At 45.0% G+C, this 23,824-nt stretch overlaps 1 protein-coding gene across 1 annotated transcript in view; it reads left to right on the top strand.

Moving 5' to 3' along the window:
- Positions 1-3,938: 3,938 nt before the first annotated feature.
- CLASP1 (cytoplasmic linker associated protein 1) overlaps positions 3,939-23,824 on the top strand; it is a 169,543-nt gene continuing 149,657 nt past the window's right edge. Inside the window, exons 1-2 of the mRNA XM_088168262.1 lie at positions 3,939-4,065; positions 15,534-16,008. Of these exons, the coding sequence (XP_088024388.1) occupies positions 15,814-16,008 (195 nt within the window). The 5' untranslated portion in view covers positions 3,939-4,065; positions 15,534-15,813. The remainder of the gene's footprint in view (positions 4,066-15,533; positions 16,009-23,824) is intronic.

Genomic DNA, 23,824 nt, shown 5'->3' with positions numbered 1-23,824 from the left:
TTGGAGAAGCTGAGTTATTCCTTCAGACTGGATTCCATCCAGAAGCTTAGCTCTGGTTGCCCTTGGGGCATCCTGCCGTGCCATCCCAGTGGGTTTCCATTGGGAGCTGTCGCAGGCGATGGATGTGAAGGTCTGTCACAGGTGTGCCAGAACTAATGCAGAGTGATGGCCCTGGGAAAGCTGAGGGGCTGCACTGTGGAATCAAGGGCAGAATTCAAGAATAAATGCTGAGATTAATTGTTAAGAAACCTCAACGGTGAGAATCAGAACAATGCTTTCACCTCCTACTTTTAAAAAGTTGGAAGAAAACCTGCCAGTTGTGATGTATTTTGGACTTCTTTTCCTAATGAAAACGAGGCTTATGTGACCAGTCTGTCTGTCTGTTTCTATTCAACTGTCAGGCTAACCCCTTCCTTTTTATTTCTCAGTGTTTAGGGGGAAGGAAACAATCTCAAGTTTCATGAGAAATGGAGGAGAGAAATAATCATTGCTGACCTCGGGAAAGGCAGGAGGGAGCTGGGGCATGGTGTGATCCCTTGTGATGGAAGGCTGCTCTTCCATCTGCACGGGGATACAGCCCTGGACTAACCCCACTGTGCTGCCCGTGCCCCTTTGTCCTGGTTTAGGGCAAATTTGGGAGGAAACCTCTAAAATAGGGTCCTTCTAGGAAACAGATTTAAGCTGTCCCTCCCCCAACTTGTTCGGGGAAAAATATTTCCTTGGAGAGAAGAGATAAAAAACTGTTTATTTAACAGGCAAAGCACTCCCCAGCACAAAAATGAACAATACTATACAGCAAAACTTCTCACCGCTTTGAAGAGATGACAGATTCAGCAGAGTCCCTTCCGTGGGTCGCAGCCCGGCTCACTCAGGCTGCTCTCAGTCCCTCCCGTGCTGGGAAATGCCGCGGCCCAGGCCAGGCCTGGTGGGCCACGGGTGTGAGCTCCTGGTGCTCCTTTGGGTTTTCAGTCCGGAGCAGGTTCGAACAGTTCTAAGAAAAAGGAGGAAAAACGCAATCCAGGGAACTTCTTTGCTTCAATTGGTTAGAAAAACTAACCAAAAAGTAAAAGAGAGCTGTCTCCTGCTGTTCACTGCAGACAACACAGTCTGTGAGAAGGATGCAGGGGAGCCAATGCAGTTTTTGATAATAAATGCTGCACCTCTTCTCTGCCACCTTTACTCTTGGAACTAGTCTTAAAGCTGCACAACTTTAACACTAACAGAACAGACGATTTGGGGATACAAGCATCATAAAGTCACCCCAAGACACCCTTGGAGGGGAGTGGCACAGGACACACAAAGGAAGGTAGGGCTGCTGAGAGAGCAGGGCGGATTAGAGGGACAAAGAACAGAGACCTGTGAGAAACCAGGCATCATTAGTGCTGCTGCTCACGGACAATTTGGTTGTCTTGAATATAGGCATAAACTGTTCTAAAAGTCTCTGCAGGGAGCAAGGAAAAAGTCATAACAGGAAAAAAAATCCAAACATTAGAGCTGATTATGTGACAAATTTATTTCTGTGCAGACTTCACCTGCTTTAAAATAAAAATATGAAGAAAACACAAAAAGACCAATGTCCACAATCTGTCAGTTGCACAACAAGGAAGCTTCTAAGTTTTGTGCAGCTGTTGTCCCCTCAAGTCTTGAAACAAAAGAGAGAATGAAAGCCATATTTTCTGTGCAAGTTTTACCTAGGAGGGGAGAAAAAAATACTTTAACCTATGCCAGCTGCATTTATCAGCATTTATTTACAAAGCTTTAGGCTGCCAAAGAGTGAATGTAGAATCACCAGAAGTAAGAATCTGTGAAAAAAAGGCAAACATACAATTATATCAGAAGGCAGTTTTGGGACATCTCCAAAGTAAATGCCTCTTTATTGTAATACTGAAGAGAATAAATTCACGGCAAATGTGTGATACACAAAAAATAATAAATGTGTGATACAAAGTTACTGATTTTTTACTAAAACTAAACAAAATACTGCTTATCATAATTCACTTAACTTACTATTATTCAGATTTTATCTCATTTTCTTGCTCAAAATGAGCAAGGTATTTTGTGAAGGTATTTTGGGAACAGAGCAGGAACGATCTAGATTCTGTGAGAGAACTTTGCCTGTAGTTCTAGCAGATCCAGATTAAGTGGAATGATTGGTCCTTTATTAATGTACCCATGATCTTTGTCCTCAGCTGCTGTTGGGAGAACAGAACAGAACAGAAGGGTAAAACCACTGGAGGAGTCCTGTTTGCAGAACTGCCCAACCAGGGAGGGGAAGCACTCAGGCACACGGGCTGTGCTGAAGCAGAGCTGTTGTGTCTCTGCTGTGGGTAGTGCTTAGCCAGTCAGGGCTCTCAGGAGATTAGCTACTGCCTGGGGGTGAGAGCCATGGTAATTTCTAAAGCTGGTTTGTAATCACCTGCTTTCAGTTTGCTCAGAGCTGGCATCCTTTTAAGCACTCATATCCCCAGCTTTCTCTTGACATCTGTGCAGCCTGTTCCAGACACTCAGCCTGTGCCGATGGCTTCACCCAAGGCAGCAGTTCGGTATTGCTCTGCAATCTGATGGCACAAAGGAGCAAACTGGAAAATCTAGGATTTTTTGGAGGGGGCTTGCCAAAAGTCATTGCTGTGTCAGAAAGGTGAGCCAAGGAGACGGGCATGTTTATTTCCCAAAGTTATGAATGAAAATCAATCATTTGTTCCGCATTCAGCTCTCCCATATTTTGATGGTTCAGGTTCAGTGCTTGTTGGGAACTGCAGTGTTATGGAGGCCAGCTGCCTTCCTTCAGCAGCAGAGAGGACGAGGACAGTGGTGGTTTGAGGGGACACAGAGGTTCATTCCCCACAACCAACAGGAGAAAAGCAGTCATGAAGCCAGGGAGCAAGATGGTCAAATACATCTTGGTAAAGAGCTTCTGCACAGGGCATTTATATTCCATTCTCACCTCAGTAATAGAATGGGAGTACTGTAAATTTTTCCATGAAGGATAAAGAATTAGTTGAATTAGTCTTAAATGAATTAGATATTAATTAAAAAATAATTAGTCTTAAATGCAGCTTTTTAACTAAGGCTGCACAAAACAGACATGGAGTGGGTCTAGTGGAGGGCAACAAAGATGATTAAGAGACTAGAGCATCTGTGGTATGAGAAAAGGCTGAAAGAGTTGGAGCTGCTCAGCCTTGAGATGACAGAGGGAACTTTATCCATGTGTATAAATATCGAAAAGGGGATGTCAAGAACATTGATCCAGGCTCTGGTCGGTGCTGCCCAGCAACAGAACAGGCAAGGGGCAGAAGCTGATGCACAGGAATTTGCACCTGAACATGAGGAAGAACTTCTTTAGCGTGCAGTGACCGCGCACTGAATAGCTTGTCCAGAGACAATGAGGAGTTTCCCTCACTCCAGAGCTGTCATAGCACAATGCTGCGCCATGTGCTTTGAGATGGCACTGCTAGAGCAGGGAGGTTGGACCGGGTGTCCCGCTGAGGTTCCAGCCTGAGGTACTCGGTGTTTCTGTGGAACAGTTCCTCTCTGGGGCCTCCCCAAAGGAGGGCAGTGCGCGGCCACAGCCGCACGGCAGCACCGAGCCCTCACGCTCTCCGCGCGCAGCGAAGGGGATTCTCAAAGCGGTGCGGCCTGTCCCTGCTCAGAGCAGCAACCGGGGGCGCGGCAGTGCTTGGAGACCGGTCAGCGGGGACGGCGCCGTGGCATTCCCGGGAGCACGAGCGGCATTCTCGGGAACGCGCGTGCCCGCGCTCACCGGCTCGGCTCCCGGCGGGCGGGGTCGCCATGGCGACTGGGCGCGCGGTAACGGCCCCCGCGCATGCGCACGGCGCGCACTGACCTCACCGCGGTACCAGCGGCCGCAGGGCGGCGCCGCGCCGGCGCGCGGGGCGGGGCGGGGCGGGCGCGGGTGGCGCGTGCGCGCTGGGTCCCCCATTCTTCCCGTGGTCAGCGGGGCGCGCGCGCGGCCATGGAGCGGAGCGGGCGCCGCCGCCGCCGGCACTGAGCGACGGAGACGCGAGAGGGAGAAGGGAGCGCGTCCGCCCGGCCCCCGCCCCGCAGGTACCGCCCGCGCCCGCACCGCGGGGGGGCTGCGGGGAGAAGCGCGGCCGGGGGGGGCTTTGTGTGCGGTGCCGCCGCCGCCGGGTGACCGCGGGGAGCGCGGTTCGGGGCGGGGCCGACCCGTCCGCGGCACCGGCCGGGCGGAGCGCGGTGCCGGCTCTCCCGAACAACGGCGCGGTTCGGGAAGGGCAGGGGAGGGCGGTCCGGCGGCACCGGGGTGCGGGGGCTGCCGGGGCCTGGCGCGGGGCCGCCCCTCGGCCCCCCCGTCCTGGGGCCGCCGAGCACCGGCCGTGCGGGAGCGGTGCCGGGGCCGTGTCAGAGCAGGGGGTCCCGGCGGGGGTCCCCGCTGGAACGAACAGCTCGGCGAAGGGAGGGAGGCGCGGTCGTGCCGCGCTCAGCCAGCGGCGCGGAGCTTTGCTAACGCTTGAGGCTGCTGTGCTCCCGACAGCATCGAGTGGTTTGGGTGGGTTCAGCCCTTGTGCTTGGCCGCTTTGTGCACGTGCCGTGCTCTGCTTCGTTTATTTCTGGCAGCCTTTTTAATGGAAGTTGGGTCAGAGTTGTGAGTTTGTGCGAAGAGGTGGGTTGGTCATCAGACAAATCCTGCAGAAATGCTTCAAAGAGATACTGAGTCTGAGTAAATAAAATGTAATTGTGCATGTTACAGGCCTGTGTGGGCTCTGGTTAAGGTATTTTTAATGATATGTGTCTAAAGATACTGGTAAGGAAGGGAAAGGCTGCCTCCTTCCCCAATACCCTGCACAGCCGCTTGAGAAGGATGTGGGAAGATGAGGTAGGATAAGAGGCTCAGGGTGGTCTGGGAAGCCTGTGGTGGAGTAGCACAGAGGCTCCCCAGGTGTGTGGGTTGTTCTGGGCAATAGATCTCTGCCCCATGTGGACTGACTGCATAAATCAGTGTTAGTAAAGGAGACTAGGGTTAAGTAAAGTAGCATCTGCCAAGCCAGTGTTAATAGAGCAGGGATGTGGTCTCCAGCCCAGCACTTATGCCAGCATCAGAGACAAATATGTCTTAGTCCACTTAGTCCACTGCTGAGCAGTGTAGCCCATTTCTCTGCATCTTTTGAGCCAGTTGCATCTTTCTTCTGTGCTCTTCTTGATGCTCCCTGGGCTCTGCTGAAGACAAAGTATTGTTTGATACGTGGAGACATATATCCGTCATTTAGATCAGTAATGTGTAGATAGTTCTCAGAAGGGTGTCGGAAGTGCAAGTATTTGCTTCCATGTGGGATTCTGAATTGGATTTGAGAAGCTTGCCGCTGGAGAAAGGATATGTTTGAGAACTTGCAATAGGAGTCAGTTTTCTCAAGTAAAGGACTACACCCAAGTGCAGAATGCAACTGCAGTATTGTCATATTCAGGGCTTCCTTGTCGTGGCAACACAGCTTGCTGTGTGGAGCAAGCCTTTGTGCTGCATTCCTGGGCTTGGCAAAGCTGAGCCTTTGCTTGTTTTCTCTGTTGAACCCAGTCGGTGGGACTGAAGCCTAGAAGTTACGAGAGGGACAGAGGAATGACATGTCACCATGGGTGATTCTCTCTGTATTTCGTAGTCTCACTTGCTTTTTTTTTTTTTTTTTAATTGTTGCCAACATAAATATATTTTTTTCATACTGATGCCTGCAACATTCCTGTGAAGTCCTTAGAATTTGTCAAGCAGCTTCAGAACTTTCTGTTTCAAGAAGGAAAAATGCCACGGCATTATACACTTCAGCCTTGCTTCACTTAGCTGATAACAAGTGGTGTTAAAAGTGATAGAGCAGCAGTTTTTGGAGGTGGAAATATTTCTCTAGTTCACGTGGTGTTCCCCAGAAGTACAGCTGGAGAGAGTGCCTATGACTGAATGAGTTGGTCCTCCAGGCATCTTGGAAGTTCTGTAGGAATCTTGAATCTATGCTACAACTTGGGTATTAAGAAAACCAACAGCAAAAGTGAAACTGAAATGAAATTTCCCTGTTTCTCCCATATTAATCAATCCTTCTCTATCCATCAAGCAGTTTGGTCAGGGCTGTTGGATGTTAAGAGGATGAGAGTTGACAGCAAGTCTGGCCACTTCTGTAGTGATTTACAGCATCACAGAGGAGGATGAGGGCAAGATGTCCTCTACAGAGGAGGAGCCCTCAACAACTTCTGTGTCAGGGGCAGGTCAGAAGACGTTTCAAGAGGCTGGACAAGAAATGTTTAGATGGGTGAAGTAGTGACTTTCCTTGCATGTACCTCACAGTTTCAACAGACGTGGATTTCTGAGAGTAATGTGGCTTTGAAGCTTGTGGACTGCCATTACAGGTCCCTTCTGGCCTCAGATGACTTTGGATCAGGCTCATGTGTCACCGTGAGTGTTTCATTATCTCAGACCTTGCCTAGACTAGGGCTGGAAATCTTGTTGGTGTGCCTGGATGGAGCTTGCTGCTGTTCACACCTCCTTGGCTGGCAGTTGTTCTTCTGGATTCTGACAGCGCCAGCACACCTTGGAGCAGGGATTGCCAGTGCAGTGGAGAAAATGCTGGCTAGTATAGAAAGGTCTGTCACCTGAGTGAATAAAACAGACTGTCCGTGTCGATTAATTTCTTCAGACTATGACTTGAGTAAATTCTAAGCAGTCTGACTGGGAGGCTTCTTTCCTTGATGTGACTGTGAAGTGCAGGTTTAGCTTTACCACACTCTTTGATGGTGTCCATGTTGTGCTTTGCTCAGTTGCTCCATTTCCATCACATTATACAGTGTTGAAGCTTGCATTACGTGTTTCTTTAGAGCCCATTCAGTGGTTTGGATCCTGTCCATTGGACCCAACCTGTTACCATTTCTAAAAGCTGTGTGAAAGCATGATGTGAGCTGGTTATGAGCTTTTCACAGTGGGATTCTGAGGAGCAGAGTACATACATGTTCCTTGGTGTTCTGCACTGCACTGGTGTCTGGCTCTGTCATACATGGGAGAGTTCTTTCTTCTCTCTTGGACAGCATTTAGCACTCTTACACCTGGAAAAAAGCTGCACCACAAAACCCAAATGAGCTGGATGGAGTTGTAACTGTTCAAGTTGTAGAAGGGCAACAAATGGGTTTTGTCCGAGAGGTTGCAGGTGTTCTCCAAGAGATTTGATCTCACTTCATGTATAGTGTCTGAGTTCATCTGGCTTCCTGTTCTGCCCCTTAATCAAATCTCTGCATGTTTGGCTCTGCAAGGAGGGAGATGTCCATTCTGCATCCAGAAACAAGTATGCCAAGTAAGAGCCACAAAATTAATTATTAGAGAAGCGTCATCATCATTAGTTTCTTTAATGAGTGGGAAGATTTAAAAATCTCTAATTTGTTTCCACAGCCAGCAGGGTAACAGACTAAACAGCCTAATCAGGCCAGTCCCTGATACAGCATTTCAGTATTTCAGGCTTAGTCTGTGGCCCTTTCTTTACAGTTTGTGTGCAGATACTTTAGATTCCAAGATATTTCAGAAAGCCAGATTGAACCAACAGTAATTTGGTGAGGCAGTGAGCTGATCAAAATAAAGTCAAATTTTGACAGGTGTTTCAAACTACTGCTGAGCAGAAAGGAGGAATTGCAGGTGTGTCTCTGCCTGCTACATGCAGGTGGTTTTGTAGGCCAGAAGTTCCCTCCACTGTTACTAGGGTTCAGCCCAATTCATGGTGCTGTCAAATAAAACCTCCTTCTGCTCCTCCTTGCCCTGTGTTTCCTTCACCCATTGTTTTATATACCTTGAAGTGTCATGGTGGCTTTCTGCACTCCCCTGCAGCCTGTGCTGAGGGATTTCTTCAGCCTTCCACTTCTGTGCAGTTGCAAGTGCCAGGCTGAGTAGAATCTGTTTATGCCTGACTGCAGAGGGTAACCCTCCTTCCCCTCCCTGGAGCTGAATGGATTCTAGGTGCTGGCTGTAGAAGCCAGCCCCCCTTTGCCTGTCAGCAGTTGAAATCCTGCTGCTGCTGAGTTATCCTCTCCTTGGCCAAGAGTTTCCATGGCAGCCCTGGAGAACAGGGGTAAGCAAAGACCCCTGTTTTGCCGTGCAAAAAACTTGTGCTTAGAGTAATGGAATAGAGTTGGGTATTAGCTGGGAAGCGTGAAGGGAGACCAAGAAAATAACCTTTTTCTAAAACTGTTGACTTGCAAACTTCTGCTGTTGCATCCCACAGCCAGTGTCCCTTGAGGGCTTGCACCCAAGGTTTCATCTTCTGTATTATTTTCGTGTTCCAACCTGTCATTTTACTATAAGCACTTGTCTCTCAAGTACTTCCTTCCAGGGTAGTTCTGGCTTGGACTTTCACACAAAAACTGACTTCTGTTTCACTAGCCAGTTATATATCAATAGGAATAGCAAGGTCCTGGAGGACTGGAGTAAGAAATTTATGTCAAACCCACTACTCTCTTTAAAATTCAGTTATTTGGATCTTATACCAGCATGTGATGGTATCAGTTTTTTCTTTTCTGAAGGTGTTATCTCACCCTTGGTTACCACTGTCACTGGAGACTTGCTTTAGAGTGACTCTGGGGAAGGCACTGAATGCCTACCCTATACCTGCCTGTAAAAATAGGAAGGTGGTATTATACTTCTTTTTTTTTTTTTTTTTTTTTTTTTCAAGTGATGTACACGAAGGAGATGCTTTCCATCTTCAGGACTGCCTAAATTAGTAATCTTAGCCCGAGGGACTTCATCAATCACAATGCAAAGAGAGATTACCAGATTCTGGTGTTCTGTGAAGCCACTTGTCCTGCCAGCAAACTGCAAGATATGATGGGTCACTGCCCTAATTCTCAGTAGTGTTCTGCTTCCAAACCTTGCTCAGCATTTTACCCACAAGGCTACAGGTGAAAGTCTATTCTTCCCTTGTTTTTTCCAGATGATCCAATATTGCTGCTGGATTGTGGAGGAGAAGGTTAGGATGTGACTGAAAAATTCTGTCCTGCTCTCCTAGTTGCTGTAGAAAGGGGACTGATGACAATTCCATTCTTCTGGGATGCCACAACAGTCACTTGGGGGGAACTTCGTGCACCCGTGGCTAGGTCACCTTGCAGAGCCAAGCTGGAAGTTGTAGAGCCAGTGCTGTGTGCTCTGTGTGCCAGGGTCCCACAGTGTCAGAGCTGCAATCTGCAGGCTCTGAGGTAAGGTTAGGCTTCTAGAGTAAGGGACAGAGAGGACATATAAACCCCAAACTCGAGTACAATTCACAGAATTAAGTGTCATGATGATAGTCCCCACCACCACTGGTGCCATAGGTCCCTAATAAGTTGCTTGTAGTACATTTCCTTGGAACCGTGAACTAAGATGTCTACAAGAGGGAGTCCACAGAGAGCAGCTCCTGCCATTGTAGGATTTTGAGCTGTGTCTTGGCACTTGAACTGTTAAAAAGGAAGGAGACCTTGAAAGCTCATTCCAGACTTGTCCTTGTCTCAGACAAAGTTAAAACCAAACTAATTTCAGAGAGGGGTTGTGTTAGGAAAAAAGATGTTAAAGCTCATCTTATTTTCTATCCTACTCTTGAAGGGTACTCTCCCACTCTGAAAAGTGGTTTCATTAGTATAGAGTATTGGAGTCACATTGAGGTGACCTGTGAGTTGTCTTGATTTGCTGCAGCTTCATTACTGAGGAGATTTTTTTGAAGATTGTTGCATTGCTGAAATTGGTAGCTCTGTGTGAGGTGTTCAGTTACCCAGGCAGCAATGTAAACCTTTAGTGGAAGCATAAGAATTTCTGTTATCTGAAGCTTATCTCTCATCTTACCCAGGCTAGGTAATGCAACTTTCACAGCCAGCACCTGGCCTAGAAGGTTTGTGTGTGGGGGCGAAGGCCATAGTTAGCTTCAGCCCTGGAAATCTTTCAGCTGTCTTGATTCTAGAAATCTGTTTCAGTTTTCGTGATGGCAGTGGAGTTGTGCCCTGCTCTAGATTGCTTGCTGTCTGTACTTGTGATGATGAACCCCTTAACATACTCCTGGCAAGTTGGAAGATCAGCCAGTATTTAGCAGAGTCCTAGCAAGCCTTCAGCCAGACCTGGCTCTTTTGAGGACAAGCTGCCTGCAGCAGTAGAGTTTTACACTGCTTTAGTGCAGCCGGGGCTATGGGAAGACAAAGAAACCCTCCTTTGAAGAAGACTTTCTGGAGAAGAAACTGCATCCATCTCGGCAGTGCTTTCCTTAGAAAGGCTGGACTGAGAAGTGGCGGCGCTGGCACTGTCTGAGGACAGTTAAGGTTACTGGATGGGGCGTGGAAGGAGTGCATCAAGTGCCCCAGAGACACTTGGCACGGGGAGATAAGCACGGGGCTGTCCCGCCAGCTAATTAGAAAAGCATGAGTTGTCAGTCTGGAAATCTCAGATACCATCTTTGGATTGGGGGAGGCTCAAGTACAGGGCAACACTAATTACTGATTTAAAACAATCGCAGTGATGGTGTAATACTCCCTGGCACTAAAGAAACATTATTGCCTACTTATGGATGCAGGTGTACAATGGGGAGAGCCCATCTGTCGGTTGCTTGATAGGTGTTTCCTACAAACTCCCTTTGGCTCCAGAAGAATGCTGCTTTCTTCTTCAAGTAGGACACTTGATGCCACCTCCTTCTCTCAGAGTTTGAATGAGTAGGAACACTTAGAGCTGCTTTATTCACGGCTGCTTGCACACTCGAGGGAAGAGTAGGTTTGTTTGAGTGCTTGGTGATTGTAACACTTCTTAGAGGTCTGACACCAGTCCCCTCTGGGAAGGGTATAGCTGTACTGGTGGAAGCAAAAATAGAGAAGTGGACAGAGGGCTGAGAACTTCCACCCTGCAGAGCTGTACTTTGACACTGCCTTTCTCATGAGGTCTCTACTTAGTCTTTGCAGTACATGGTTTCCAGGTGCTGTTCTAATAGCTCTGAATTTCTTGCCCAAGGGGGCTTGGCTGGCAAACCAAGTTGGTTATGTGTTTACACTGCCCACCTTGCAGAAGTGGTGAGCTACTGCAAGATGGACACCTGGTTGCTTTCATGTTTGAAAAAAATTGCTCCATTTGGCCAGGGTGGAGATCTTCTGAAGGATCAGAGTTCTGTTGTTGGCAGAGGTCTGTCGAATATACATTGAACTAATTTTAAACAGAAGTGATGGTGCAATTAGATCCTGAGACTTATGAAGGAGACTTATTGGTAAAATTGTGTTGCTGTGTTATTTCTACAGCTGTTGAGCTACAGCTAACCATGCACACACAGAAAAAAAAACCACCAAAGGAGTGTGGTCATGTTTAGAAGTGGGTTACAAATTAATCTCACTGGCTGGAAGTCCAGAGATACCTTCAGGAAGATGACTGGAAAGAGCTGGTTATTGAGTGGTGCTGGCTGTTGCCTCCAGTGATTGTGAGTGGCAGCAAGATGCTTGTCTCTGCATGCTTGTGTCTGGAGCAGTTGTCTAGAGAGGTATGGACTGCAGTGACTTTTTGGCAAATGAAGATGACGAAAGTGCAACGTGACAAATGGTAACCTGATGTCTAGAGCAGAAGAGAGTGGAACATAATTTTTAAAGTCATAGTTGTATTGGAAGAGCTCCCAAGGAAAGGCAGGACACTAAGAAAGTAATAGTGCATTTTTATGTGCTTCAGGTTCCCTTCCTTGCAAGAGGAAGAAGATTCAAAATTTCCTGTGAAGTTATCCTAAGATAACTTCTCTTACTTGAAAATTGCAAGTCATGCACTTTCACTTAGTCTGAGGTCAGTGGTTCTCCTAAGCACTGAAAAAAATTAATTGACTTAGGTACCCAGTTTAATATTGCCAGAGCCTCTTGGGTAACAAATATTTCCTTATTATTGTTTGGAGTAATTTATTCTATGTGTTGTGTGTTTAGCCAGTTGCTTTACTGTGAATTGTATCAGCTTTTGTGCTGTTATGATGGTGGTATCTAAGCTAGGTAACTTTGGGCTGTTAGGTCTTTGTCAGTTTTCTCCTTTACATTAATCATTTTGAGCTCCAAGGTGGCATTAAAAATAAACCTTTGTATAGTGGCTTTCTGCTGGATAGCTGTTGATGTAAAATTTGGGTGTTACGAAGCACACAGTTTTGATGGCTTATTAGTGAAACAAAGAATTTTTTTTTCAATGACAGAATTAGGGTAGCTTTTTCTCTTGGATTATTTTGCCTACGTGTTGAGCCTAGTCTGTCTCTTTGAGGGCAGACTACAAGGCTTGGAGGATGATTGGAGAAAACTCTTGCTGTGGAGCCTGTGCCACTGAGTTTGAGTTCTGCATGACTGTTCTCCTATGGGAAGAGGTTGTACTCAAATCCCTGTCCAAAGTTGTTTATATCTTGTAACACTGGCTACCCAAAAAGTCCAGGACAGAAGGAGATACTGGGGCTGAGTCTGTGGCTTTGTGTTTTTCAAAACTTATGTAGGGAGCATCTGCCCAGATGATTGCAGACTTGATGGGCTGCAGCAGCCATATGCTTCATTGTCTGGCAAGTTAGTTTTTTTGTCAACTTGAGTTTTGTTTTTCCCAGGTGGTGTTTTTTCCACTTCCTCCTTTTGGGAAGAGGGGAATCAACAGACTTCCTAACATGTGTAGGATAACTTTTTTTTTTTTTTTTAAGAAAAGTGCTACTTAAACACCTGTTAGCTGGTAGATGCAAGCCACATTGAGTTTTTCCTCTTGGCTTCCTATTACTGTTTTCCCCAGGATTCAAAGATGTCTCTGGCTCTTCTTCCCTGTGTGCATCTGATAGTGGTGCCATAATATATAGTGGATCTTCTTTAGACTACAGTCCTCAAGGTTATGAACAAATGTGTTCTTTTATAGTGCATGATTTTTATCCTATGCCTTCCTTTATTGTGCTTAAAAAAAGCAAGGAAAGTGGAGAGAAATTTATTTACATTAGTTTGCTTTAAAGATTGTTTCTGTGCTTATAAGCAGAGACTTATAAACTCTTTATTGAAAACCACATAGAAGACAGACGTGAAACTTGGAATGCTCGTTTCTCATGGCGTTATGGCCAGCTAATGGTTTCTGTACGAGTTGAGACTTGCCTCTGTGTGATGTTTATAAAAAATGGCTATTCTGTGGTAACTAGCACTCATTCACACCCTTTTGTAATCTGAATTTTCAAGTTTAAGCAAGTATTGCATTTCCATTTTAAAAGCAGTTAAACTTTCTTCACTATCTATCCAGTTTAGCATGAATCCCCTTTTGAACATGTGTGCAGCTTCTGGAGGCCAGAAACAACCTGCTCAGCTAACTTGAAGGATTTCAGCTAGAATGTGGTAGCAGTTTAATACCAGTTCCCTGTCTCTTCTCCAGTAGCTCCATGCTAGCAAGGTGTCCAGTGAAATGCTTCCCTGCTGTGTGAAAGTCCTTCTGCTGGATATTTAGACACTGCTGTGTGTAAGACTGTCTCCCTTAAGTGAACTGTCTGCAGCAAAGAGTGAGACCAGCCTGTGCTAGAGGGCAGGGCAGGGGCCAGTATTCAAAGCTGCAGACAGGGAGACCTGGATGAAAGCATCTGCTGTGTTTGTACAGTTGTGGAAGGTTTTGTGCCATGGGAGTGAGTGCCATGTCATGAACTATTTTGGTTGAGGATGGGAAAGTTCATCTGAAGAGTACTTCTTTCAGGTTTGGTGCTAAATTGACCAAGTGAGAAACTGTAGCATCAGTAGAAACTGCAATAAAAAAGGCAATGCTTCCTTCTAGTTTGGAACTTTCTTTTAGAAAGAAAAAAGGTGTTAAGAGTACTGATTGGAGGGGGTGTTGACAATTTCAGAATTTAAAATCAAATCCCACCTGAGGTGACTTGAAACGAAATGGTGGGAGTTTTATGTGTCCTTGAGATGGTTTAGATTGGGTAGGGGTCACAAGCAGTAATCTGTCACAGCACTAACTCAGAGCTTGAGGTGCTGTGTGTGCAGTAGCAGCCAAGGCTTCCTTGCTGCTCTGGGGACGAGGAGGGAGCTTAGTGTACAAACATGAGCAATCCCTTCTGGCTGAAAGTCGTATTTGCCTGGCAGTTGGTTGAGGTGTGTCCATTGGTTTACAGAACCAGTTTTGATGCCCATCAACCAGCAGGGATTTGAAGTGGCTGCCTGGAATGGAGGGACTTGCAGGAGACCTCGGTGACTCCTGCACAACCAGCGTGGGAAGTTGGGACATGTGTGGCAGTGCATGTGGGGTTAGGGAAGCTTAAGCCCTCAGAGCTGAATCTAGGTGCTGTGCTTGGTGGTGGTAAGATGTGGCCAAGGAAGATGGGTGTGAGGTAATGAACTGAATAGTCTGCTGTGCAAAGGGTGCTTTTGTTTCCAGGCTGGAGTTACTGTGTGCATCTCATCTGCTATCAGGTCCACTTTGCTCTCTTAAGCCCTCTGTGAAGGTCTTATTTCCTCAAACAGAAGGTATTTAGATTTGCTGCCCCCAGTGCTTCCAATTAGCGAACTAGGAAGCCTCCAGCTTCCTTCCAGTTGTTTATTGAACCAGGTGTCTGCTGCACAACCTCTTCCCTTACTCTGAGCTTGACCTGCTTTCCTCATGTTGGTGGAAAAAGTAGGGCATATTTCTAGCTTTGGGTATTATTAGCCAGGAAACAAAAAGACACCCTGGGTTTTTATCACCCACTTCCTAAAAGAGCTAACCTGTGATGAGGGAGTGCTTCAGGAAGCACTATGGTGATGCCAGGAGCCCTGGTGTGTGGGAAGGTGGAGGACCTGCCCTTTGTCTGTTCCTTGCATGCCTGGAGGGATTCATTTGGCTGCAGATACAGGGACAAAAAAGGGTCCTAGTGAAGGGGACAAGAGAGTTCCTAGGGTTCAAGAACATAACCAGAACCTAAACATACAGTAATGATTTTTTTTTTGCATAAGCCAAAAGCTTCTAAGGTGATGCTGCGCCTCTGAGTGGCAGCGAAGTCTGGCCTGACCTTCCTTGTGTGTGGCCTTTGTTGTCAGAACTGCATTTAGAGTGTGCCAGTGAGTGCTGTTTCCTGGACATGGGTAGTTGGGATGTAACATAATTCAGCCTGGAAACAGCTTGAGCACCTAGTTTTTGAAAACTGATCATTTTGCATTCCCGGAGCCCTGTGTTAGTGCATTATCTTGCTGACCAGCTGATGACATTGATTGCTGAAGGCCAGCAGTCAAAACAGGATCCAGACCTTTTCCTGCTTTCACTTGAAGTACATAGGTTTTCCTGGTGACCTGCTTAAGGGTTTTGTCCCCACCTTTTCGGGTGGGTGGTGGTAGTTGCAATAACACTGATTATTAATCAGCTGTTGCTTTAAGCCACAAATTTACTGTCACTAAAACTTCCAGGGAACTGATGTGTAACTGCTATTGTAAAGAAGGTTTTTGTCCTGACCTACCTTGTTTGATTCCTTAAAATAGACCAATGCTGCTCGTATCTGACTTACACAGCTTTGCAGCTGTATATGAATAACCTATTTTGTGACATGCTTTCAATCTTTTTTTTTCCTCCAGTCTTAATTTAACCTATAATACTGTTCTTTTTCTTTCAGAATGGACTGCTGAATTGGGATTTATTGCAGACTCAACTGTACAGCGCTGCTTGTTGCTTCATCTATTACTAGTTATTTAAATTGGACTTTTAATATCCTGCCAGCTGCTGTCCACACACACATGGTGCATTGTTGCCATTCTCAGAATTGCATCTTTGAAACCCAGGCCCTCAGTAACCTTCATCGAAGAAAGAGGCGACCTCCTGCGTACACTTGTAGAGGGAGTTTTTGGCCCTGCTGCCCTCTGGCTTTCTGGCTGTTGCTGTATTTCTGAGACACTATGGAGCCCAGTATGGAGTACTGCTTAGCACAGGTGCTGCAGAAGGATGTTGGAAAAAGACTTCAGGTTGGCCAGGAATTGATAGATTATTTCTCAGATAAGCAGAAGTCAGCTGATCTTGAACATGATCAGACTATGCTGGATAAAATGGTTGATGGACTGGCCACTTCCTGGGTAAATTCCAGCAATTATAAGGTAAGAATTTGTCATGTGGAATATGATTACTGTCAGAAGTTTCAATGTCAAGTGCTACTTGATCTAAATGAAAGCTGTATAGTAGACATTCTGTCATATCATACTGTTCTGTAAGCTGGTAATTACACTGAATCTGTGATTGTTGTTCCATATCTTGGTAGTTGATAGCTGCTATGATATTGAGGACTCAAGGCAGTAAGAATTCAGTGAATGGTGTTTTAAGCATAAGTGGATTTACATTTGGTGTTCATAGTTTGTGATATCCTGGCTTCTTTGTATACTTTGTTAGCTGGTGGCATGCTTTGATCATCCCAGTAGTTTAGCAATGCTCATGATTTCCTTCCATACTAAAAGGTTTACCAAAATGAAAAAAAAGCATATATAAACTGCATTTGTTTTCACTGTCATTAAATCTTGCAAGACTTCTTTTGCTGTTTTCTGTGGGCAACATAGTAGATCAATTGTACTTAGCTCAAGAAAGAGTGTGTGTATGTGTCTTCTGTTGAATTTGATAATGTTGAGATGGTAGGACATGGAGCTCCACTGCCTTATCTCTGTCATGTTGCTTCATTTCTCTTCAGGTTTAGTGAGGAAGTCCTACCACAGCCAGGTACTGTGGGAGTGGGGAGGGATTCTCAGTTGTGGAAAACTCTTGTCATGGTCTGTTCATGAGGCTCTCTGAAAAGTCTAATAGAGCACTGAAGCTATTATATGGGATGTAATAATGTTCCTTTTTGATAAATGCTGGGGAGTCTCAGAGTGAAAGTTCCCAGAGCTGGGTCTAACAATGTTTAACTGGGGGTTGTACTGGAGTTCACAACTGCAGAAGTGAAGGAAGGACTGACTGTATAGGTTGTAAGTGCTCTGGAGCTCAGCATACTCAATTAAAATAATTTTTAATGGAAATTTTGATTGGGAAGTAGTTGTGACACTGCAGAGTGCTCTGCACAACTGCATTTCTTTCTTTTAATTTTTGTCAGTGAGCAGCTGTTGTAGAAACTGTTTGGCACATAGGAAAAAAAAAACAAACCCAAACACTAAAAACACTATCACCAAACCAGCAAAGCTAATATGGTCTCAATAGAGAATCTGTTCTGGTGGAACACATGAAGAAATTTTTAGCTTGCTGTTGTGAACAAGCAGTCCTGAGAGTAGTATATATTCTTATTGTCCATTTTCTTGCTAACTGGCTTTCTCTTACAAACTTCCATGATTCTTAGTGGAAGAGTTACCCAAGCACAGTAAAATTGAAATTATTACAAAATGTGCTATTTGCATGGATTTTGTGAAGTGATGTGGATCACAGAGCTGTGCAGTGCTTTGCAATCCCAGTATCACACTTAGTTTGCAGGGTTTATGTTCAGATAACTTGCTGATCTTCCCAATCTTTTGTCTGTTGAATTACACACTTATAATGATGTCTGTGGTATTCATTTTCCAGTAACAAACTGGTGGCACTTCTGTACTGCAGTGATTCTGTTCCAGAACTCATGCTGCTGAGCTGGCTGTTCATTAGTGCGTGTTCTATAGATAGCATTTGCTGTGATTAATAAGTTCTAGTAAGCATAACAGAGACATGTCTCAGATGTCTGGAGGGTGTTTTCTCAGTGAATGAATATAATAGGAGATATGAAGCCTTTGAGTGGGGCAAGCTGGCTGTGTGAAGGTCAGTGATGTGGTGAAGTCTGCTTCAGGATCCAGCCAAGACTTAGTGCATCCTCTTATGCCAGTCTCCTCCTTTTGTTTTGATGCCTGCATCTGCATTATTGTTGCCTTTTTTCCTGACTGCTTGTGGGGTAGGGGTTTGGAAGTTCAGTTTTGTCTGGTGTGACAGAGCACAGGGGAGCTGGTGTCATCTGATCCAGTTCATGGATTAGTGTGTCAGCTTTAGGAGTGAAAGGCCAGGCATCACTGCCCTAGGACAGCCATCTGGAGAGCTAAACTGCAATGGTCTGGTCACAGTAGAAGGAGCTGAAATATTTGTGGTCTGTTTCTCTTCTCACCTCAGTCTCTTAATTTGAAAAAGTATCAGCTTAAAATAAAGATTGAGATCATCTCTGTGATTTGAAGTTTCCTAACAGTTCAGTGATAAAGTGTGTGTTCTCAGAATAAGACTGAATGTGGATAACAAGACCCATCATACTGGGACAGCATCCAGTTGATTCATGGCTCCTGCCTGTCTAGGACTCCTCTAACTAAACACTTGTGCTTATATGTTATCACCGAGGAGACATCAGTGAACCAGAGCAGAGGCATCTCTAAGGCAAACCAGTTTAGTTGGGGTTAAAAGGAGCTTGAACTGGTGATGAAATTGCACTTTTACAAGAAGGGCTCAAGCTATCTCCCTCATTGGCATACAGGTCTGATCTGTGTATGTCATGGCCATCATTAACCTTTTCAGGCTTTGCTGTTTTTCTGTACATTGTTTCTGTTTTTTCATGACTCTTTGTCCTTGACCCCAGCACCATGACTGCAGACAATGGAGTCTTCTTTTTCAAGAGATTCAGGGGAGAAAAAAATGGAGGGCAGAGATGCTTTTCTTTGGTTGGTGCTGTCTCAAGTCTGTTAAAAACAGCATGTGTTAAACATAGTGAGGCCTAAGATGCTTCTGATAGCAGTCAGTACTCTGAAACTTTTCTAACAAATGTCTTGTAACCTAATTGCTGGTTCCTTTGTAACAGGCAGCTGCCTTAGGTGCAGAAGGTACTTGGATAGTTCAGGATGCTTTTCAAGTCAAGGAAACATAAAAGTGATTGTATGATACAAGGCACTGAAGTCCAATGGAAAGCTATTTGCATGTTTGTGCTTGCTAGGAGTGTGCTTGAATTGCACCCAACAGACATTGCAGGCCTCAGTTTTCTCAGCAGTACTTACAGGTGTGTAGAAGACATAAGAATGGTGCAGAGTGAAAAGATGAATTCTTTTTGAGAGCTCTTACTCCTCTTTGGAGCACAGTTGCTTAGAACAGCCAGCCTGTGTTTGTGTGGGCACAAGGAGTTGTGGATTATACCAGTGAGGCTGGGGAAGGTATTGCAGGATGCTTTAGACCAGAGAGGAATTCTGCCTCTGGTCTGCTTCTTCATTTTGTGCTTTGTTTGCTTGGTCTGTGCTGTTTCAGGATGGTGGTTCTCCTTGACTCCTCTTCTTCCCCTGCTAAGCATAAAAGAGTTATTTTGCTGAGCTTTGAATCTCTGAACAATAGCGAAGGCCTGTGCAGAGCTGTCCATCTTAAAATAGGAGGCAAAACAGCACAGCAGTGTCAGAGGTTTCAGTGTGTCCTCCCAGGTTCACAATCCTATGGCAAGGGGAGAGAGCTGAAAACATCAGTAATCCTTTGGTGAGCCATCTCGCTCTGAGCTGCTTCTGCAGTATTTAGTGATGCTCATGTTAAGTGTGCAGGATCTCCTGGCTCATCTGTGGCTGATGAGCCTTTCTTAGTACCCAGACCGTGATGCAAATTAAGGTGTGGTGTAATGTAATACGTCCAGGATCTTAAAGTAGTTTTTAACCAGACTGCTGTTCGAAGAGGTGAGCTGAGTGTTTGGCAGTGACCACCTCTTGCCTCCTTCTCCTCGACAGTATTGGGAGATGAGGCCTCTTACACCATTATTTTCCCTGGGCTATGTTGCCTGTGCTGGTGGAGTTGAGATTTCCAGTGGAAATAGCCCTTGTTATTGCAGGTTTTCTTTTTTTCTTTTTTTGACAAACATCCAAGAGGGAACTTGAATACTGGTGATGATAGAGCCTTCAAGCAGGTCAGGGTCCAACATACTGAAGACACATTTTATTCAGTGTTTTCACATGCTGCAGAGTGGTAGGGGAGGCCAGTTTGAAGTGAAACTTGATGGAGATTTGCAGTAAGGAATTGGATGAAGCTTTGTATTTTTTTGGCAAGTAGTGATTTTTTGGCTCTGCACTGCTCTCACTGGACAGGGTTTGCTTTCCAAGGAGAGTATCTCACCTTGCATGGAATGTCCCTTTGTCCTGGTGCAGCTGGGTCTGTGTGAGGCTCTGTCACAGCCCCCTGCAGGACTGGGTTTTTCCTCTGAGGTGAGTTAGGAACCGACATGGTTAACAGACCCCTGGGTCTGAGGACACATGCACAGCCTCCTGCTGTGCTGGTAGACTCAGTCTGTCAGGGCAAGGCTGTGTCCTGAGCTTTGTTCGTATTCATGTATGCAGCACTTCGGATTTGATTTGTTTAGTTCCCAGCTGATTTTGGTGCTGAGAGACACATCATGCTCTTTAAAGTAAAATGTAAGATGTTAACGAGAATTTTTTTGATATGGTGAAATATTGCACGGATGTTTTATTTCCCCTGGCAAAATTCCTAATAGCATTAGAGAAAGCAACCTTTCATTCTGATCTGTTTCTGAATATCAAGCATTACAAGAGCATGTTTCACTGAGCTGAAGAGAAATAAAACTTACATAAATTAGCTGGCTTTCTTAAACTGTGTATCGAATAATTTTTTTTTGCTTGCTAATTGAGGGGTAGAACAGATGGTGCAGGCTTAGTTTAAAGTGACATCCATTAGAGTTACTTAAGCTGATGAATGGTTGTTCACTATAAGCACATATTTCTTCTTTATACCATGTTTATTTTGGTTGAAATTCGGTAGAAGAAATCCTGATTTAAGACATAATTATCATGCATGGTTATGGGCTGATATGATAATTTGGTGAGTGTGTTTTGTTGAGTATTTAATGCATGGAGGGAAAGGACTTCACCATCTGTGGAAGAAAAAGAGACTTCGAAAGGGTTTCTAAGCAGCTGCTGTTAGCTGCTGAGTTTTGAGCTGCTGGGGGTGCATGGAGATCAGTAATGTATACATTAATCTGCAGCTTTAATCCCTCTTTACCATGAAGCTGAAATTGCTGATAAAAATGAATTAAATAGTTTTGATGTACAAAAGATATGGGAAAGGGACTATGGAGGAAAAGGGATCTTGAGATCTGGACCTGAGAGTAGAGCCTTGCATATGCCCATATTGCAAAAGGTGCTGTGGCAGAAGCTACTGTTGATGACTTCCCTTATGGGGATAAGAGTTACCTTAGGAAGGGCTCAAGACTCATTAATTTGAACTGCATTTGTGGAGTGTGCCCAGTCCTTATTTTTTGGCTTCTGTGCTGGCATGCTCCTAATAGGCGAGTTTTCGTGCCTTAAACTTATGGAAGAGCAGAGTTTTGGCTCCAGGATATCCAGTTTCCTGTAGGCATTGATGTTAATTCCCAGTCCATCTGATCAGTTGTTTTTTCTCTGGCTCTAGTGGCTGGTCCTGCCTTCCCAACACTTAACTGCTCTGTGTGGTAGTTTGATTGGATTGTGGTGCAGCCCTCACCTCTATGGTATCAGCAGTGTGGGGAGTGCCACAGAGGATGCAGTGCAGAGAAGATTGTAGCAGCTGGAATGGATCAAATTCGGTGCTAGTTTCAGACCTTTGGTTTCAGGACCGGGGAAAAATTACCTGCTCTAGCAAGTCAGCATTTAGAATTTCCGTGTGGCTTTTTCTTCATACTTAAAAGGTAATAGTGACTGGTGTAGCAGGAAGAATTGTCCTTTTCTGACTGTGGTAGGAAGAACTCTAGCAGAGCAGTAGTACTTTCTTGTTCTTGCACAGAGCGGATGTGCCACTCGTTGCATAAAACAAAAGTTTGTGAGACTGAGTGTGCCAAAGAACAGTATCTCTGTTATTTACTGAGGTATTACCAAATCAAATACAAATAATGAGAACAGGATCCCAGGGGAGCATGCAGAGTGGAGACACAGTGTTGAAATAATTAGGACAGAAGTTTGTTTCCAGAGTGGCACATTCAAGGTCTAACCTCTTTTGCAAATGCTTTAGAGCTCAATATCCAAAGCTCATCCATGAAATGGAGGGGAAAATAGCCCCATCCCTGAGAAGAAAGGTAGCTTTTGCAAACCAAGGTGTCTTTCCTTTGGGTCACCTGTTTCAGAAATAGTTGAAGCCTGGAGAAGAGTCCTCAAGTGTCCTAGAAGTGTCTGCAACAAAGCAACCTTACAAACCATAAGGAGATGCTTTAAACCAACCAAGAGTTTGACATTCAGTAAAACCTCTCCAACTGTTTTCATCTCTCTTGTTTTCACCAAAGCAGCCTGAGTCTAATTGCAACACTTACATGGTGTTTTAATTCAACTACAGGTTGATATCCTGTCTCTTGCTGGCCCATAGTGGATGGTGAGAAATAAATGGAAATACAGGATACAAAATAAAAGTCTCCCATGCATATCACTCTGGCTTGTTGAGATTTGATTCCCTGGTTTTGCTTGCTGACCAAACTAAGTTCCCATAGGATTTTAGTGCTGGGACTAAAAAAAGTTGTCTCGGGCTACTTTTTTTCCTTGTTTGTGTGCTGTTGTTTTTGGTTTTTTAAATTTTTATGTGCATGTGGTTTTGGTTTTTTGGGGGATTTTTTGGTGTGTGTTTTTTTGGGGGGGGGTGTTTTTGTTGTGTGTTTGTTTGGATGTTTTTATTACATTTTTGTTTTGTTAGGTATGTTTTCTCTTGGATGCGTGGTAGAGTGACTGCCTCAGCATTGGCAAGGCCAAGAGGCTCTCATTTGGGACTGTGAGTCTGGGTCAACACACAACAGATTGAACCATTGTGGTTACTAAATTGGGAGGATAAAGCTATTCCTTTAATGCTGGTGTAGTGTTTCATTTGCAGCACTTCAGTGCTTGTCACCAGGGTTTATTAGAGGTCTAACAGAGTTACCCAGCTCTCAGAAAACCTTGGTGTGTATTGCTTCACTGCAGGCTAAGGGTCACAGCTGATGACTTGGTGGAAAAGGCAGATTATTGGGGATTTATTTTCATGGGATAAGAGTGCACTAATGCTATTGTAGAGTGCCTTATTGGGCCCTTCTGTGGCATGTGTTGTACAGTTCTAGTTGCCTGTCTGCGAGGAAGGAATTCAAGCTGGAACAGGTGCAGGGAAGGGCTAGTGGGGTGTTCAGGGTATTGGAGAGCCTGCCTAACCAGAGGAGACTGAGAGGTTTGGCTTGTTTAGTTTACAGTATGAAGGCTGGCAGGGAATATGATTGCTGTCTATAAATACATCAGAGGGGTGACTGTCAGGGAGGGGAAAGAACTCTTAGATTTAAAGGGCAAGGTTAGCACAAGAACGAATGGGTATAAACTGGCTGTGAGTAAATTTAGGCTGCATGTCAGATGAAAGTTGCCTGCAGAAAAACTGGGGAAAAAAAATGAAAAACTCCTGGAGAGCATAGATAAGGACAAGACATTTGGTTTTAGGATAGATCTTGTGATGATTTTGAATCGTTTATGTTCAGTGTAGAGTAACAGGATTATGTACACTGATAGGGCAATTTTGTTTCAGTCCTCTATGTGGTAGGACAGATATGATACTGTGTCTTAAACTGCTTGAGCACTTTAAATAAAATATTTTAAACAGTGTACTGGTTTTGATCCTCAGAAATCCCAAAGTGACTTACAGAGACTGTTCATATAGTGCTCTGGAGCAAAATTAGCAGTCATTTATATGTATGTGGGACCCATCTCCCTTCATGTTTAGCAGGTAGCAGGGTGAGTAGGAGTGAATCCTCAGTTTCCCTGACATGACCTGAATGGAAAGTTAGTGTCAGTGCTGGATTTACCGGCACCTTGATTTTTTTTTGATATCTCTAAATTGTTCAGTGGAGTTTTATTGTCCTCTTGATGCTGAAAGAAATATTCATAAGCCCCCAGGTTCCTCCCACCAGCACCAACCTATGTTGCTTCTCCATTGTTCGCTTCTTCATTGAAAGTATGCACATTCTTCCATGTCTTCTTTGTG

Source organism: Sturnus vulgaris, chromosome 7 (genome assembly GCF_052056855.1).
Source record: "Sturnus vulgaris isolate bStuVul1 chromosome 7, bStuVul1.hap1, whole genome shotgun sequence".
In the NCBI taxonomy this organism is placed as follows: domain Eukaryota; kingdom Metazoa; phylum Chordata; class Aves; order Passeriformes; family Sturnidae; genus Sturnus; species Sturnus vulgaris.
The sequence above is the reverse complement of the archived record's forward strand: the minus strand, read 5'-3'. Positions and strand labels throughout refer to the sequence as shown.